Source organism: Motacilla alba, chromosome 2 (genome assembly GCF_015832195.1).
Source record: "Motacilla alba alba isolate MOTALB_02 chromosome 2, Motacilla_alba_V1.0_pri, whole genome shotgun sequence".
Taxonomy (NCBI): domain Eukaryota; kingdom Metazoa; phylum Chordata; class Aves; order Passeriformes; family Motacillidae; genus Motacilla; species Motacilla alba.
In genome coordinates this window covers 15,530,221-15,549,153 of record NC_052017.1, presented here as the reverse complement: position 1 = coordinate 15,549,153, position 18,933 = coordinate 15,530,221, and the positions used below count along the sequence as shown (strand labels likewise).

The following is an 18,933-nucleotide window of genomic DNA, read 5'->3' as shown; positions in this document are numbered from 1 at the left end:
CCCCTGCCCCCGGAGCGCTGCCGCCCCCGCCTCCCCCCTCGCCGCCTGTGGCCCGGCCGCGGCCGTGCCCTCCTGGTCCCCTCACCCTCACACACACAGGCCGGGCATTGATGGTAATGTATGCGAGGAAACAGCAGAGACTCAGTGATGGGTAAATTCACCCCCTCCCCCCCTCCCCCGGCCCCGCGGGGCCGTCCCCCCCCACCCCCTCCGCCATGTTCGGCCCGGCCGCGGGGCCGGTAACGGGCGCTCGCTAACGCCTCTCTGTCTTTCTCTTGCTCTCTCCTCAGCTGTCACGACCGCAGGGGGGACTCGCAGCCCTACCAGGTACCGCCGGGCCGGGAGGAGGAGCAGGGGAGGCGGGGGGGTGCTACTTCAGCAGAGGCTCCGGCGGCCGCTGCAGGCCGCGGTGCCGCGGCCGCCCCGGTCCGGCCCCTGGCGGCGCACTGGGCCCGGGGCCGCGGGGCGGAGAGGCGGCAGCGGCCCTGGCCCGGGGAACGGGGCCCCGGTGCTCGGCCGAGGCCTACGGAGCCGGGGCGAGCAGGAGCGGCCTAGTGCGACCCGTGCGGGCCTCAGGCCTGGGAGTCGGGGAGGGTGCGAGGGGCGGGAGAGGGAGCCGGGGTCACCTGCCGTGGAGCGGAGGTCCTGGAGAGATGAATGTTTTTCTTCTAAAAACAAAAGGAGTCTTACTTTTCCAAACACCCCCCAACCCCTTCCCAAAGCCCTTTCTTCTCCCCAAAACTGCTGCTGTGGGCTGTAACCTGAGCAGGGTATGGGTTTAGACCCTGACCAACTTGGGGTTGCAAGCGAGCTTTAATTTCTGCAGTTGCCAGCTGCTAGGCATGTTCAAAAACCATCAGATCCTTGAGTTACCAACAAAAGCCTCAATTTCTGTAAGCTGGACGCTGCACTTCTTCGCTGTGTCTGCTGAAGAAATCCGGTTGTCGAGGTTTGAGTCTGTGGAAAGCCGTATGTTGTGATATTCCTCTCTGTAGGCCCTGAATTGAATTGGTTTACTGCATTTCTGTGTATTTCAATCACTGGAGTGCAGTAGGGCAGTCCAAGGCAGCTGTCAGTGACAGTTCTTGTAAATGTAAACACTTGCCACTTAGGAGTTCACAGAACCAAGCAGGTTAGAGTGAGGCTGATCATGTAATTTTTGTTAAAGACTTTAGAATGAGTTATTACGTTACGTGTTTTGTCCCCCTAGAATTTTTTTATTAATTACACATGTTACAGGGATGTTAGTACTAAAAAAAAAAAAAAAAAATCACAGAAATTCAACGTAATGGTGAAACTGAGTGGTCTTGACTAGAGTATGGAGGACATATTCAAAGTTTACACTGATTCAGGGTAACTGTAAGTTTGTTTACCTCATAATAAGTGGAGACTAGTTCTTCTCCCAAAAGTGTGGAAGAGCTATGGCCCATTTACTGCTGCAAGTGTGTAGTCCATCAGTGAAAAGGTAGGGAAACTAGGTTCTTAACAGCAAAGGTTGCATTGGATGTAATAGTGGGAGAAATTGGTTTAAGTTCTAATTACAGAACTTGTTGCTTTAATGTAAGTAATTAAAACTATGAAGACTAATGCTGATTTTTTTTTTTTAAATAGGAAATGAAAATTAATTAACTTTTAAAAGTACATTTGAAAGAGAAGAAGAAGTCCAAAATTTCGTATCTAATGTTGATGCCTATTTTCTTGTGGTCTGTTTTAGGCTCTTAAGTACTCATCCAAGAGTCACCCCAGTGGTGGTGATCACCGTCATGACAAGATGCGAGACACCACAGATCCCTCGCCACCAAATAAAATGCTGCGGCGCTCTGACAGCCCTGAAAACAAATACGGTGACAACACAGGGCACAGTAAAGCAAAAAGTGTGCATACTCACAGAGTTAGAGAGAGGGATGGTGGTAAGTTATCTTTAACAAACTTTTACTTAAGCAATCACTAATTTCTCATTAAAATTAGCCAGTATCTCTCCAGTGGTGTCTTACACTAAATGTGCCTTGCACTCAGCTAGGGTGACTGCATGAACCCAAAATGGGAATTTAATTGGAAGCAATCATTGAGGCCTTGTAACACCTATTAATTTTCTGGTTTTTACAGGTATTGTAGTTTTCCTTACAGCCCCAAAGATTAAATAAACCCTTTTTTATTATTTTAACTAGTATGTCTCATTTTTTAGACATACTGCAATGTTTAATAACATGAAATAGTTTTCTGAATTTTTCATTAGCAATAAATACTGGCTGTTTTGCATCCTTTTTAATAACTTTGTGTATTGTGGGGCTGTACTGTAAAGGTACAGGCTCCACAGACTAAACCCCATCAGAAATGAAAAAAGCTTCTTTGTATTTAGCTGCTGTGTAGAACAGTTAATAGATGATCGAAGGTAGCACATACTAGAGCCTTTCTGGACAGAAGCTTGAGGAATTGTGTTTGCAGTCAAGTCAGCCTCCTGTGTTTTTACAGGTTTATAAACAGTAGTAGTAGTATCCCCAGTATTTTTAAACTGATCTTATTTTGTATCCCTGCTTCCTAGGAAAGGAGTAGGATTTGCAATGTAATAAACAGTGTTTGGTAACAAACAGCCAGAGTTTAGAAAATTACAGTTGCTGTCTGAATTTGGAAATTTTTTTTTTTTGTTTTGTTGGTTGGTCTTTGTGTCAAGGTACAAGGTGAAGTATTCAAGTAGAGAATTTGGAGCTTTAAATCATTGCTTCTTTGTTCTGTATAAAGCTAACAAATTCTGATGTACATACACATCTATTCCTGCACTAGTTTTACTTGATATAATAGTAATAGTAAAATAAAGGAAGTCTCTTTCAAGTACCTTTCTAGGACATACTAGTTTAACCCTACAAATGTGTTCATGGGTACCCAGTTATTCTTACAAATCCTATTTGTTTTTCCTTCTTTGACTTAATGCTGAGGCTCTGTAGACCTCTGTTGATGTCATAGAAGTGTGTAGATGCATTATAAGAGCATGCCTCTTGTGTTAATACGTTGATTTTCATTGTATCTGATAATAACTGAAAGTGTAGTAATCTCAGAACTAAATGCATGGGCAATGCCCATATGCTGCTATTCTGTGCTACTTTTCAGGATACAGAAGTGTCTCCTTTTATTTTCTGTTCACCTGTCCAAAAATTAGTCCCACATTCTCTTGCAATTCTACTTAGTTTTGCTACAGTTGATAATTCTTTCTGCTTGAACAGAGCTGCGTTTAGTGGAATCATGCATATGTGAAAACATCTGGAGGATGAGGCTCTATATGGGGAGTGCTTCTGCTTATTTGTGTCTTGGAAGTGTTGTGAGATAGGAGAGATATTCTGAAGTCCTTACAAGGTCCAGCTGGTTTTAATAGCTGGAGAATTGTTCTGAAGCATGTATGCATGCAGTCAGGATGAATTATCTGTAGTTTTGTGAATGAAAGGAACACCATCCCACTGTACCTTCTCCTAGTTGTTAAGACAGTGGAAAGTTTCATTTATTCTGATCTGAAAGCAGGTGTTTTCACATCCTGTGTTAGCAGACTGGAAGAAGGAAGTAGTCTTCAACAGTCTAAGGGAAATTATTAATTTTAAAAGTTTAACATTTGTACTGTTCAGTGTAAATAAGTGATTTTTTTTGTGCGTGTCATTAGTAAGGTTAGTTTGGCTGCAGTTTCACCTCTGTAAAATATGGTCAAAACAACCAAAATTATGTTAAATCCTGTGTACTGTATGTAGTAAACCAAAGCTGAGCAGATGTGGGCAGAAGGGTATTAATTTTTCTTTGATATACTGAATATTTCTGTCAGTATGAATTGAAGGTAGGTGTTAAAATGTAGGTGAAATTCTGTAGTGTAATGAGCATTTGCATATTGCTAATAGGCAAAAGACATAATAAAATAATTTACCATTTTCTCTATTTATTTACTCCAAAGGGTTGCTGTTGCTATGGTATTTCCTTAGTTTTGCAATTAGAGACATACAGTGGAAAAAAGAAAAACATTACAAAAGTGCTAACATTTTTCATCTAAGCCTTTATATGACCGAGAACTATTAATTTGCTATGATACTGCTATAATTGCCTGTCTTGTTTTCTTTTTGCATTCTTCATAGAGGAGGAAAGAAGCTGAGTGGTTTTTATTTTTTGTAATTGCTGTGCATTGTTTTAAAATTGGTTCTGCTCAGTTTGAAACTACTACAGGTGTTATGCCTTCCTGTGATCTAGCTGAACTTAACAAAGCAAATTTCATTGAAATATCCCTAGTATTTATTTTCCTAAACTGAATTGAGGTCCCAAACGAACAATCTCTTCTTTTCTCATACCTTAGAAAACAAAATAGGACATAAATTTGGAGTATTACTGCTGAACATAAAGCTGATTTAACCTGATCTCTCCCTCTCAACTCAATGTTTGGAAAGAGCTCCTATACATCCCTTACTTATTTTAGCTCTGAGGAGAAACAGGATTCAGTAGCACACTGATTCAGTCATGACTGGTTCATGTTTTTGTGGTAAATGGAGAATGTCATTTAAATGTCATTTCAAGATTTAGGCGTACGCATTTAAAATACAAGCAGGAATTGATTGAAAATTAATTAGTCAAAAATGGTAGAACCACCTCCTATTAATATCCTTAGTATGTGTATAAAGGTATTTTTGGTAACAGCTTCTTTTTGTAATATTCATGGCAGAATCTTTGGTAGAATTGTAATCCATGGGGAGAAATTCAATTAAGGTTTTAAAACGTGTTACGGGTAAGCCCTCCATACTGATACAGTGCAAACAAAGCATTTTTCAAAGTTGCTTACTGCATGGTTTCTGTGGGAAGAGACTGTGTACAGAGACAGTTGTTCTCTGGAGAGAGACTTCCAAGTTTACCTTGGACTAAACACCGTGGAGTAATTACAAGTTTTTGTCACATTCCTGGTTTCCTAAGAACACTTGTACGTGCAGCATATCAAAAAACTGCCTTAACTTTGTTCTTGCTTTCAGGTCCCTGTTCATGGGGGCATTGTCTCTGTATGCAAGTGTTTAAAACATAATGAACAGCTTCCCCCCCTCAGTGCATCTCTTATTTATAAGTCAGCTGCTATAGGCAAGTGTGGGGTTTGAAGAGATTAGGGGGTCTTATGAGACCAGCTCAAGTGTGAAGTTTCTTAACAGTAACAAATAGGGACTTAAAGCCAGCATTGTTTATGGGGAATAGAACTATGAAGGGCCTTGTAGATGTGGAAAAATGTTTGCATTAAAGAAAAAGGGAAATACGAAGATTTGAGGACTCTCATGCTTGAGGATGGAAAGCTGTTGTAGGTCTTTTAAAATGAATGAATGATAAGATACTGGTGTCCAGGAAAGAAAATAAAGAGGCCAGATAAGTAGGGTAGCTTTGCGAATAATAAAAGGGAAATACTTAGCCATAAGTATATATAATTAAAAACTAAAAATGTGAGATGCAACCCTTGTTATAAAAAGGGCAGAGGGTGTTTCTATTAACTGTATGGAGCAGAATGACCCACAGTAAGATACACAATAGAACTTTATGCAAATAAGGTTTGTTCACTTAAGCCACCTGTACAGAATGGTTTCTTACTGTGAAGAAAATACTGTGTTTCACTACATTTATGTTTAAGAGACTTTGAAACTTTGCTTCATGCCATGATCTTGCTGAAATGCTTAAAATAACAGCTGGAGAGTGTACATAGCATGAAATCTTCTGCTGAATTGTGTGCTGTTGTGCAGTGTAGGCTCTTTTAATGAAATTCAATTATAACTTGTGGTATTTCAATTCCAAAGTATAATTGAAGCATTGTGACTGTTTCTTTTGCACGTGAGTTGTTTTGGTTTTTTTTTAATTGGCAATTAAGAACATTTGTCAGTGAGCACTGTTGCTGACTCATACAGTTCTAAGATTAAAAATCTTACTGCTATTAGAAGCTGAATGAAATATTTTAAATAATGAGTTCCTATTTTTATCAAAGTGGTGGTGGGAGCTTCTGTCATTCTTTGTTGGCTTGCTTTGTTTCCACTGGTTCCTGAAGGAGTTGAGAGTCCTCATAGCAAAGGGATAGCAAACAGCCCTGAACAGAGGACTGTGTTAAGGTTCCTGTGGTGGCAGCCCTGGCAGTAAAGGGGAACTGCTGATTAAATTAGTGTGATCATTGGCCAGTGAAACAAACAATGAACAGGGTGTTAGGGCTTGAGAATGGAAGATGCTCAGGCAATGGGCTTTGTAGAGAGGAAATTGCAGGGCAGGTGGAAAGAGGCAAGCCTGAGAGTAATGGAACGTAGTGAAGTTCAGGAGGAAGCTGGAGTAGATTCCATCTATGTAGTTACTATAAACTGCTGCTAATCTTAAAGTAATTATTCATTGCTATGAAAACCATTTCCTCACTGTAACTGTATGGTCAAAGCTGGGATGGGAAAAGTCTGATCACAAAGGAGAGTGAGCTCTCCATGAAACATACTTTGAATATCCCCTAACAGCCAAGAGCAGATTTAGTGATTCACTTCACTGTTGCTTGAATGTAGGCTGTTTGGATGGCTTTAAAGGAGGTATGGGTTGGCTGGTTCATTTTTTAAGAAAAATAGAATTGCTTCCAGGATCATTCACTTTTTAGATTTTTTTCTTTGGATTAAAAAAAAAAAAAAAAAAAGTGGGAAGAGTAAGTTTCTGTTTTCTGATATTTATAAAAGCTTTTTTTTTAAGTTTTATTAGTTCTGCTGCCTTCAGACAGGGTTTTAATTTCAAGTTAGCATTCAAAGTTAGAACTTTTAGATAGAAAGTAGCTTTCCATTCACCCAGTGGATTTGGCAGTATTTCTGAGGTGAGTTTTTTGAGATCAGTTGTATAAACATTTTTGTGTTACTCTCTTGTGAGGATCTCTTAAAAGAAAGGAAATTGAAAAGTATGTGCTTGTAGAATCACAGTAAAAGATATTACTTGTGTTTATAATTTTTAAATCTAGAGGTTTAGAATGTTAGTATTGAAAATTGCTTTTGAGAAGTACCTGCAAAGCTTGCTTTTAACTAGCACAGAATGGAAGATAAAACCCCCTAATTTTATATTATTGATGTTAGATAAGAATTGTGATATTAATATGGTGGTATTAAATGGTAGGTCGTTATTCATGTAGGTGGCTGGAGTCATCTATTTCTTTTAATGAAGTTCAAGTATCTGGTGTAGGTTGCTAGAGTAAAGATGTATTAGTGTGAGACTTGATCTGAAATGGAGGCTACATCAAATGTTAATAAGCAGAGCTATTTGTTTGTTACCTGTTGATGCAGCTGCTTCCCAACCTCTGTTGCTATTAGGACTTTAAAATTTTCACTTATTGTTTTTATATTCTTTTATATATGAGAGTATAGAATTCAGATGTGTAAATAGCTCCTCTGAAGGTTTCCATATATAGTTGTTCTGTTTAAGCAAATATTACTCTTAGTTTTAAGAATTCATTGGATTGTAAATGAATTATGTTCAAGTCAGTCTGCCTGCTAGACCTGGTAAGCTTTTGTACATAAGCAGATTTTATGTTTTGGGAAAAAAAAGATAACTGACAATATACAGGATTGGGTGAATTTGGTTGGTTTTGGTATGTGAGCTAATCAGAAGGGAATGATTTTTACTTAGCATCATGCTTTAACATATGCTTCTTGCCTCTGACTTAACAGAAATGGAATATACAGTTTACTAAACTCGTACTTTTGGGTTGCTTTTCTGAAGATGAAAAGAAGTAATGAAAACTTTTCATTTCTGATGAGCTGCCTGCTACTAGGTAGTCAAGATACCAATTTGTAAATTATGTAGCATTTTGCTCTGCATTCCCCAATGGCCCCTGATTAGAATTATTCCTTAACCATGTTTTGGGACATGGCTGCTTTTTAAGGGAAACACTGTTTAATGACAGTTATTGACAGTCAATAAAACACAGTTTTATTGACAGTGTAAAATATCAGTAAGACAAGTATCACTGAAGCTGTGCAGAACTTGGAAGAGAGTGCTCTGCCTCTGTTTTGGCTGAGAGGGGAGGTGATGCTGTAATAACTTCTCTGTGTATAATAGTAATTTAATTGCACCCAACTTGCAGTGGTAACTGCATTTGTTTACAAAGGCAGGCTTTTATGCAATTTCATGGGCATTTTCAGGGAAAAACCTCTTGCTGTACAGAGAGTTCATCGCTACGTAGCTCTTCAGTAAGGATTGTTTCCCTTTTTCTCCCTACTTTCAAGCTTGTGAAGCGAGATGCGTGTTCTAGAGCACAAATTGTACTTGCCTGCTAACTGGAAGTAGACTGATGGAATACTGTTCAAGAATAACCACAGAGTGGGTCAGATTGGAAGGGGCCACAGGAGTCCAAACTCCCTGCTCAAGCACTGTCTTCCTTGAACACATGGCACAGGATTGTGTCCAGGTGGTTCTTGAATCTCTCCAGTGTGGGAGACTCCACAACTGCCCTGGGAAGCTGTCTCCAGTGCTGGGTCACTCAGGCAGTAAAGAAGTTCTTCCTCATATTCAGGTGGAACTTCCTGCATCACAGTTTGTGCCCATTGCTTCTTGACCTGTTTGACACTGCTGAGAAGAGCTGGGATCCATCCTCTGACACCCTCCATTCAGATACTTGCAGACAGTGATGAGGGTCCCCCTTGGTATGTCCACTTGGAAAGTCTGTCCTTCAGGTCATTGGAAAGGGAGATAAATTTTTGAGCAGATGACTGACTCTCTTTACCAGGTGTGTTAAGAGACGTCTGTTAAGCTTTTGTGGCCTTGACTTACCTTTTCATGCGTGCAGCAATGTTACATTATGTTTGAAATTAATGAAAAATAAGGCCTAGAGATCTATGATTAGACCCTGTAGTACTTTGGAATAATAATCTGTTCCTTAATGTGACTGTTGTTATAAAGGAGAGTTGCAAAGGAACAGTCTGTCAAAGTTTCCGTTGCAATGTTAAAACATAACTTGTTTTGTTTCTACAGCAGAGGTATGATAAAAAAATGATAATAGTCTCCTTTTGTCATCACTCAAAAAAAAGAGATGTAAAACAACTTTCATGTTCAAGGAAAAGGCAGCCAGAAATACAAACAGTATGCTAAATGAGCTAAATTCCCTGTCTTTGAGGGGCAGCAGAAATCTTCAAAAGTTCTTACTTTGGTCTAAACTTCTATCATTACTTTTCTGATACCTGTCAATATAATTTCTGTGACCTGCTATATATATTTAGTAATGTCAGGCTTTCTGAACATACTTTTATGAAGCAGATTTGTAGTTCCATCCCAGCTACACAGATTAGTTCCTCTGTGATGGTTTCCCAGATTTCATAAATACTGTGCTTTATGTTCTCCAAAGCAACAGTCTTCCTCAGTGTTTTTCTAGGTTTGTTACTGAGTTTTTTGGAGCAGCAGAGTTATCAATTATCCATGTCTATCAGTAGCAAAAACAGGGAAAGGAAATTATGGTCTGTCCTGCACATCTCATTTTTGTGTTTCAGACATACCTATTCACTCCCAAATGTGGAAAAACCCACAAACAATGTTTTTTTATTAAGGTGTATAATAAGTAATTCACATTTGTGCATAAATGCCACAATACAAGTTAGGTAATGTGTTCTACCTATTTTTTTTTCCTGCTGTGTTTTTTTCACATAATTATGTTCTTCTGGATGGTGGTGTGTCCATGCCAGCTGTGCCCCTTGAATAACATAGGGAGGAGTTTAGAGCTCATCTAGTTAAGTTGTTTGAGTAGATTCCTCATTCAGACACCTGCTGCTGACAGATTAACAGAGGATTCATTTTAAAACCTTTCATTTGAAAGAATGCTATTTCTGCTTACTTTAATACAAGAAATAATATGATCCTCTTCAAATTCAAGTAGTATAAAGTTCACTTCATACTGGCTAGACATTGTCAATAATAATGATTGCAATTTTTGCATAGTCCATTTGAGAGTGTTTACTTAACTAGAGAAATAAAATTAGACACTTAGGCAATCAAACAATTGTAAAATAGATTTTGAGTTTGTAAACATAACTACAGCTTTTGTGAGAGGCTTATTTTTTATAGTAAGGTAGTTCCAGGAAAGACCAGTTGAATTTGATGTATGTATTTGAGAATTGTTTAATGGGAAGAGGGATGAATTGTCTTGTCACCTGTTGTGCTTTAGATGCTTGAAAGCCCTGTTGCACAATACCTTTGTTAAACTGAGCTAAGCTTTGTTAAGCTGAGCTGGGCCAGCCTGAAATAAAGATGTGAATTTGGCTTTTTTTAAACCATACCACTATGTATATTAGTTCTTGGTCAGTCCTTGCTTGCCATCTTTGCTTCCTCCCAGATCTGTGGGCCAGCATTCCTTTGTTGGTGAATAATTTCTATGTGACAGAAAGTAATAAATTAATTTGACTTGCTTTTTTCTTTCCTTTTTTTTGAGTATTACTAGCATCTCTTAAAAAAACAATTCCCAGTTGAAAATTAAATAAGCAAGAAATTAAAATTATGCTTGTTGCATTTCTGTACTGTAATAATACATGTGGTGTAGTATGTCCAGAACTGAAAATGTATTTTGTCTAAACCTAATAATTTCTCAAGTTATATAAAAATGCAGTGACCAATTGCTGCTTTTAATATTAAATATTTTCAAGTTAGGTTTCTCATTTGTGGTGAGGAAATTACATGTCCAGGAAAAAGAGTAATCTTTCTGAAAACAGAAATATTCCAGAATTCTTTGTAGGCAGATCAGTCAATATCTAAATTTTAGGTGAAATAATGCTATCTCTGTTTTATTGACACATGAACATTGCTGTAGTCTCAGAAGAAAATAAAGTTCTGTTCAAATAGCAAATATTAGTAGCACTCAAGGAATTATCTGGTATTGAAATGGAGGTTGGCTCTTCTATTGTGTTTGATGTATTTTAAGAATTTGAGATAATCTGACTTACAGTTGCTATTTTTAAGACACATTTAAGAAGGTTGATATGTGGTGCCTTTTTTTTCTTGCCTTATTTTAATGTGCTTAGAGATTGTTCCTGCCACAGCTTTCTGATTAAGGATATATAATTGTGTTATGTGTGTGACTAACCTTTCTGCAGGATTGCAAATGTTTTGTAACAGAGACTCCCTTTTTTTAGTACTTCTACAACACCATGTGCTTGTTGAATTACTGACTGTCAATAGTGTTTGCTCAGTTGAGATGAAGGAAGCCTAAGATGGGATGAAGTTCACAAGTATTTGTCATTGTGTGGCACTACCTATGTGCATAAAAACTTCTAGCTTCACCTTCCTTATTCTAGTAATGGAAACATTCAATGCAAGTTCATTTGTAAGTAATATTGCATTCACAGGGTCTTCTGTTTAAACTTCTTTGTCCTCAAGAAGCTATCTTCAAAACATCAAAAGAAATTTGACAGTTGCTAAACAACCTGGCCTTGTTCTTAGTTAACCTTATTTTTGCTCAGGGGATTTTGTTTGGGAGATTAAGTTGTCATATCTTACTTAATTGTTTGGAGCTTCTGAGTAGGTATGCTAATTTGGTGCTGGAGATATATAGAAAAAAGGGAAATAGTCTCAGAGCTGTGTTTGGGCAGCTGCTTTTTTTTCCCTTTATAAGCAGAAATTGTTTTGCATGACCCATGATTTTAATCAAACTACAGTTCCCGATGACTGGGTTATGGTATGTCAGTCTTTCACAGTCCTGCTCTGCTGTTTGTGATAGAAAAATACTGAAATACACGGGTTTTATGAAGTGTCTGCATTTGAGTAACTCCCATCTGAGGTGTGTGTTGATAAATATCAGCAGTTCTTCCAATGTTTTATGTTCTTTGGGAAGCTCCTTGAATGAAGAGTAAAATTTATGATGCTTGTCCCCTCCCCCTCCTGCAGTGTTAAAGGAGTTGTTACTCATTTCAGTATCCCTTGAGCCTAATTTTCATGAAAGCATTTGAATATGTGCCTGTTGCCCCAGATGACTAATGTATTTTTTTTTAAATGTCTTGTCTAGTTTTTCTTGGCTTTTGAGAGGAAAAAACTTCTAAATTTGGAGGACAGTTAATGTGAATCAGAAATAGAGTATCAGTCTTCTGCTTAATCTTAATTGATGAGTTTTGTGGACATGTTGCTGGAGGTAGGAGAATGTGTTGTGGTGCTGTTAGACTTCCATCACTGAGCTTGGCTCTTGGTGCTGTATTACAGTGTGTTCATGGGAGGCTCATTTGGTTTTTGTGGTATTGCTGAGGAGGTCTTTGAAGGGAGAAGTTCAGTCCATTGCCCATTTGCTGAGCTGATCCATATGGAGTTCAGATAACGTGGTTACTAGTTTGTGGTAAGGATCCTAGCTGTCAGTTTAATGCATCTGGTTTTGCATGTCATAATAATTTAAAAGTCTCTGTGTGAAGCTGTTAGTTGAGGTCGGAAGAGCCTCTCTTGGGCAGTCTCTGACACTGTATTAGACATGTAAATGTCTTGGGAGCCACAGTCCAGAACAAAGGTAGAGTTTGGCTTTATTGTCAACTTGCCTCCTTTCTTTTTAGAGCAATGTCCCACTCCTTGTACAAATACGGTCGCGTTAATTAGTGTTGCAATTCAAACTTCAAACTGTCACTAGTGATACTGACAAGGATTTTGGTTTTTTATTAAACATGCTGAAATCTTCTGGTGTTGTGAGCCAGAGAGTTAGGAATATGACTGTGTTGCTGAAATTCATAGTACTCGCTCACATTTTCCATGGGTGAAGCGCTTAAGCTGCTTTTTTCACGTCAATTGATCTCAGATGAAGTAGGTGTCTTAGTGGGTCTTCAGCAGTGTTGAGGATGCTGCTAGCATTTTTTATTTTATTAGGTGACCTGAACCTAAAATTCCGTATAGGGAAGATATGGCAAACGTTAATCTGAAGAACTTGTCTACCCATAGTTTTTAATTCCATATAAATTCACTTTGTACATTATAATTTGTTTAATCTATTTTAGTAACATTTGAGTCTTACCAGAAATGTTTAGAAGCTGGTTGGAACTTGCCTTAATTATTGAGAAACAGGCAAATTTTTTCAAATTATACTGTTTACCTCACTTCAAAATAAAGAATAAACATCTTTATGGGTGATGGTAAAATTATTTGTCCAGTCTTTGTTTGTTGTTATTTCAATAGATGTGATATGAAGAAAACTGACGTGTACTGATTTTCTTTGAAGAAGAAAATCGGTAGGAATTAAGTCTGGAGTGTGCTGAAAATCCATTTTTCACCTCTTAGGCTTTTTTCAGCTCTATGATTTGTGACATTTGAGTACTGGATCATACAGAAACTCGCTGCATTCGGTGGACCTTGTTAGTGAACCTGATAATTTTCAAAGTTGTATGTTAAGTTGAAAAGTGATTTCTCATTGCTGCTGGGAGGTGGACTGAAGGGAGAAAGAAAGAAAGAAAGAAAACAACCGCAAAATTATTCAATTATTAAGCTGTAGCTGTAACAAGGAAAAGAGCAAGAGATAGGATGGTTGGACAAAGCAAAGTTTATCTGCTCTATCAGTGAGGAGAACCCAAGCTATGTTACTCATTTAGGCTGAAGTACAGCCCTAGGAAAACAGTTAGCTGCTAGAGTAGTAAATCCCTGAATTGTTATTTGAAAACTGAAAGTTTGAATTTAGTTTAAGGCATTTTATTAACTTCTGCTTTACTTTTTGGTGGGCAGGAATAACTTGGTGTTCTTTCTAGAGCGGTTTGGTCTGCTTGCCCTAAAGTTAAGCTTCAATTTCTGAAATAAATTGAGTATAATTAAAAATAGAAAAGTAAGCAGCAAGTAGAAAAATAAAATTTACTGTACATTATGCAATATGTAAGATTTAACTTTATCTTTTTCATTTTAATAATCAGTAATGCCTTTGCATTTGCTGAGTATTGCATTAGTAAAACAACTCCTCCACTTTCATTAGTTTACTGCTCCTCGCTTTTCAAGGTGTCACTTTCTTACTACTATTTTAGAAGAAAAATTATATTATGAATAAAACTACATGTTTACAGTATCATTTTCATCTGCATTTGGTCATTTGTGCCACTCCATATATGTATGACTCCTGGTGTGTTTATAGCAATGATTGTGGCTGATGTGTGTGAAATTCTGTGTGAATGGTAACTTGGAGAAAAAAGGAACTTCTTTACATTGGAGTGCTTACCCAGTGAATCGGATATTGCAAAACAGTACAGACTTAGCTGTGCTGGATTGGCAGTGTGGCAGGAGAGAAGGGTAAGGAATGAAATAAGGCTTTGTAAGATCTTTTGCTCAATAGAGCTACTTCTTGACTGGTATAAAACATTTATTTGGGGGGGGCGTAATGAGTATGTAGTTGGGCAGTACCGTGATCAGGCTAGATTTTCTTCCTTTGGCAAAGCATTGCGCATTCAACTTAGTAGGTTATGAATTTCTGGAAAATGTTACTGCACAGTTGGTGTATTCTCTGAGGCCACTGCTCTGCTAGGAATATTGCAAGTTTTTTATGCTTTTGGTTGCATGTGGAAGGCAGCCATGTTTATTTCAATACACTAGGCCACATAAAAATGCAGTGAAGAAAAATTGTTTTGTCTTATTACTTTTACATTTGGCAAATCAAAATGACCATGATAGGCTGTTCTGTTACTGCTGGCATGTTGGGTATTGTGTTCCTATTGTGTTGCTTTATTTCCTCCCATATGCAGTACTTTAGAAAGTGTTCTGCACAAAGATTTGCACTGAAGTAACAAAGCCAGTTGAAATACACTTTAGACATTTTAATTTAGACTTATCCTAGATAAAATTCTATAATTTTTACTGTTTGAAGAAGTCTTCTTAATTAGTTATCCCCATATAATATCACCACCATAAACTTACCTTGTTGTTAAGTTTTCTGTTAACAACTAATTGGTATCTGACATTTAGTAGTATTTATTCTTTTGAAGAAGTTCAGATTCTGATATTGTCTGTAGTTTAATGAATTTGATTGCATGTTAGCTGAGAGGTGGAACATGGAGTCATAGAAAATGTGGATGGAGTTGTCACAAAGGTAATGACCTTCCTTGCTTTTCTGCTGCCCAGTGTTTCTTTCCACATGCCTGGAAAGAAACAGAAACTGTGACTCTCCTAAAGCCCTTCCTGAAACCCAGTTCCCTCTACAGGGACTGAAGGAGCAGACTATCTTTGAGTTCCAGCTGGTGAGCACTTGTAAACTTCCTTTATTTTATATCTGCACTGACACTTTTTAGTATGGACAAAATGAGAGTTAGGATATTAACAAGGTATTTTTGTGGCTAAAAAGAAAACATAAATGCTCTGTCAGTGGTGAACTGTGTAAAGTTAACTGTCATTGGTACAACAGTATATATACTGCAGCTCTAATATCTCTCTGTTCCAACTTGTGCATTTGAATAGAAGATTTTATGATTCTGATACTGTACGATGTTATGAACCAAAAAAGAGTAAATTAGGCTAGGATACTTGGATGCCAGAGGATGATGGGTAATGCACAGTCATGTATTAGGTTATTCCAGTCAAATGGCAATAAAATTTATTTTCGGTGGTTTCAGGTGGATGTTGTAATTGCCAGTGTAGGTGTACAGGTTTTGGAAAGGAAGGAGTTTTGGTTTGGTCTTGAAGATGGCAGGGGAGAAGGCGGGGAAAGCACGTGCTTTATTAGAGCAGTCTGATCTGTAGTTAACTCAAAATTTTAATTTCTTATACTTTCAGGATTGAAGTGGTGTTAATGGAGATGCTAATTAAATGTGATAATTGCTAGAGAAAGTTGACTGTATTGGAAAATTGAGTATTCTTATTTCAGCATATGTTAAATCTGTTTTTCAAGTCCAGGATAGTTTTGAGCCCTTGTTGCAGTTAAAAGTGTCTTTGATTCAGCAGTTGGGATAGGGAAACAACTTACAAAAACATTAAAATGAGTCCTAGTGTAACAGAATCTCAAATCTGTAGTAGGCATTAAGTCAATTTTGAATTGGTTCCCAGACCCTTGCTCTTAGTGCTTTCTGGTGATTTTCATGCATTAGTAAGGAAGATGTAATTTTTGTTGGAAAAGCTAGGAGATAGTTGTGATATTTTAACCTTGACTCTGGCCTGCCCTATGACTTGTTAATCACTAGGGAAGACTTGCTCACACAGTTGCACCACTACAGTTTTATATAACTGTAGGGCTGATGCCCTTGTTGGCCATGTTCCAGTTAGGAGTAGGTCTTTCCAGCTTCAGCTGCTTTCAAAATAATGATTAAACTGGGGAAACTCACTGTGATTGTGCAGTAAACATTTCCATGGGGAGTTCTGAAACCGAATTGAAGTATTTATAACACAATATGAATTTCCTTATGGCACATCACAGCTATATATCAGCAACTGCTAAATCTGAAAATATGCTAATAAGGAGTGCAAAACCAAGTCTTTGTTCCTCTTTCCTGAGGAAAGTGTAGCTAGTAAGGAAGGTCTAACTGTGAGAGGAGGAGGTGAGAAGTTACCATGAGGAACTGTCTGAAGGGACAGTAGTATGCTCTCTACCTTATCAGGCCTGTTTCTGGGGTATGGACTAGTCTTGGCAATCCTGTTCTCAGGATCTGCTTTGCCAGGCATGCAGCTGGGAGATGCAGAGCTGGTGGCAAGTCACAGCCACCTTAAAATGGCTTGGGATTAGGCTTTTCAAATTATCATTCAAGTGAGGGGAACCCCCTTGTTTTTAGAGGTAGACCTCTGCTTGTGGGTTGCTTTCTGAACAGCCTCAACAACTTTCCCAGAGAACTTGAGCTGGAACTGCTTCCTTGGCTGGAATGTCAGATTCCTAGGTGACAGCTGTGCTTGTATTTAACCACATACTAAAACTTTGCTGCCTCAGTATAAAAAGGTAATTTGGTAATATGGTTGTCATGTGTACATACCAGTGTTTAAGCCCTTAACTTGTTTGAAGTGCCTCAAATTCTTGTTCTCCAGAGTATCATCTGCTTTGGTCTTGTAAGCTTTCCAACAGCAAACAGCAGTTCAGCAGTCCTTTTGTATGCTCATTCCTGAAGTTTGGGTACAGATCCAAACATAAAGTGGTATTATGTGTAAAACAGAATGGAGGTCTGGGTGGAGAACTCACACCTGTAATTACCCTGCACCATCAGCATGCATTCATGGCCAGCCCTGTAAAGGCCCATGTCGCTTGTCTGGTGACATGAGGCAGTCAGCATTGCTGGAGCAGCCATGATGAGTTTTTATGCAGCTAAGACCAGCTCAGGTAGGACAGGATTCCTGATGGATGGAGCATGCGGGTGGACAGTCTGGGAGGACTGCAGCTCAGAGAGGCCCAGGGACCCCTTTTGAAGAAGCTGCTGCCTAGTAGTGCTCGCCTATCGGGGCCAGCTGGAGGTGGGTGTGACTTGCTGCAGCTGCTCTGATACTCCTGCAGAGTGACTCAGTACTAGGGCTGGGCACAGTGTGAAATGGGGGCACGCTGCTGAGCTGATACACCATGTGGGGGTTCAAAAGTCTGCACAGTGAATTTGTGGGTTTTGTTTATGGGCTGGATAGAATTGGCTTCACAATATTTTATTGATATAATAGGTATGTTGTTGGCTCTTATGTTTGGGAAATGCCTGTTAGATTTAAGTGTAAATACACCTGGTGGTGTATTTAGGCCACTACAGTATTTAAAAATCACCATGTATGTCTTGAGCATGCTGAAAAAAATGTAGTGATACTGCAACTGTGGTATGGGATTATGGTAAATTAAATGCATTGGTGCTTTCTGATGTTTTGAAAGGACTGTTCAGACAAAGCCATCTGGTAAATTTTCATCTCTTTTTTTTTTCCTTGGAAAAGGGAGATGATTTTACCTCTTAGCAGAAATTAATTAAAATATGTCTGTGTTGAGCAACCTACAAAAATACATTAAGAAAACGTATTAATTTTTACCTCAGTAGAAGGCTATAGTAAATAAAGGCTAAAAGAGTGGCTAATACAAGAATATTAAACAGCTATTTCACTACATGATCAGTGTCTAAAAAAAATTGAGACTGTTGATGTAACTGAGGAGTACAACACCTTCTAATTATGATATACTACTTATATCTTAGACGGGAATCAAATGCATGTATAAATGAGGTTTTGTTGTTGTTTTTAGGCATGTTCATCACAAGTGTGTCATGGTTGTAAGTATTGCTTTGACAAGCGTAACTTCCCCCCATGCTAAGTCATTCTGCCTGGCTCTGAGCATGCAAGATACTTGTGGTGCAGGATTATGGTCTAGCTTTTGAAAACTGTATTTGAGTATGATTTAGTCTGTTATCCTTACTTTTTTCCCCTTACATCTTTACAGAGAATAACATACAGTTTTAGCCAACATAGTGTAGGGTAAGGTTTTGAGGTAGTGCTGTTCGGGTTGCAGTAACTCATGTTTATGCAAATTGACCTTTAATCTTTCTAGGGCACCTAACAGTTTGGTAGTGGTGTATCTCTTTTTGCTTTTGTGATGGACTGCCTTTCTAACCTGCAGGGTTAAAGGTGGGGAGAAAGAAGTTTGAAATAGCAATTTTGTCACTGCTTGTGTAGTTAGAAGGCTCAGAAGACAGAATTTGCATTATAATGGCTCTCATTTTGCACCATACTGTGTCATTTAGTCCGTGTTCTGTGTGTGTAGCTCTTGGAAGACTTTGAAATAATAATTTTTTTATTACTCCATTCACTCCTACCTGTCAGTCCTTTACTGTTCTTTACTGTAGTTGCCCATAAGATAAAGGCTTTGCCATTTTCAAATCACTTTGACTTCTTATTTACTATGAATACTAGATTGCTATGCAACTTGTGAAGCTAGTGGTACTTCATGCAGTACCCCTGGGTACTGAGAAATTTCTCAGTAGGGAAAGGGAAAGTAAAAGCTGGGAGAGTTTTATATTTGCAATATCGTGGTTTTTCCCTGAAATATGTAAGAAAATTACTTTTCTTAGTTTGGTGTGATTTATG

General features: G+C 38.4%; 1 protein-coding gene across 5 annotated transcripts in view; it reads left to right on the top strand.

The window, feature by feature from the left end:
* The window catches only part of WAC (WW domain containing adaptor with coiled-coil), a 58,331-nt gene that overhangs the window by 863 nt on the left and 38,535 nt on the right, over positions 1-18,933 (top strand). For 3 of the 5 annotated variants that reach the window (XM_038161963.1, XM_038161931.1, XM_038161939.1), the window contains exons 1-3: positions 16-151; positions 291-327; positions 1,715-1,910. In XM_038161963.1, coding sequence (XP_038017891.1) covers positions 111-151; positions 291-327; positions 1,715-1,910 — 274 coding nt within the window. In that variant the 5' untranslated portion in view covers positions 16-110. Of the gene's footprint in view, positions 1-15; positions 152-290; positions 328-1,714; positions 1,911-18,933 lie in introns of those variants that run through there. The other 2 variants (XM_038161956.1, XM_038161947.1) reach the window with 1 other exon arrangement.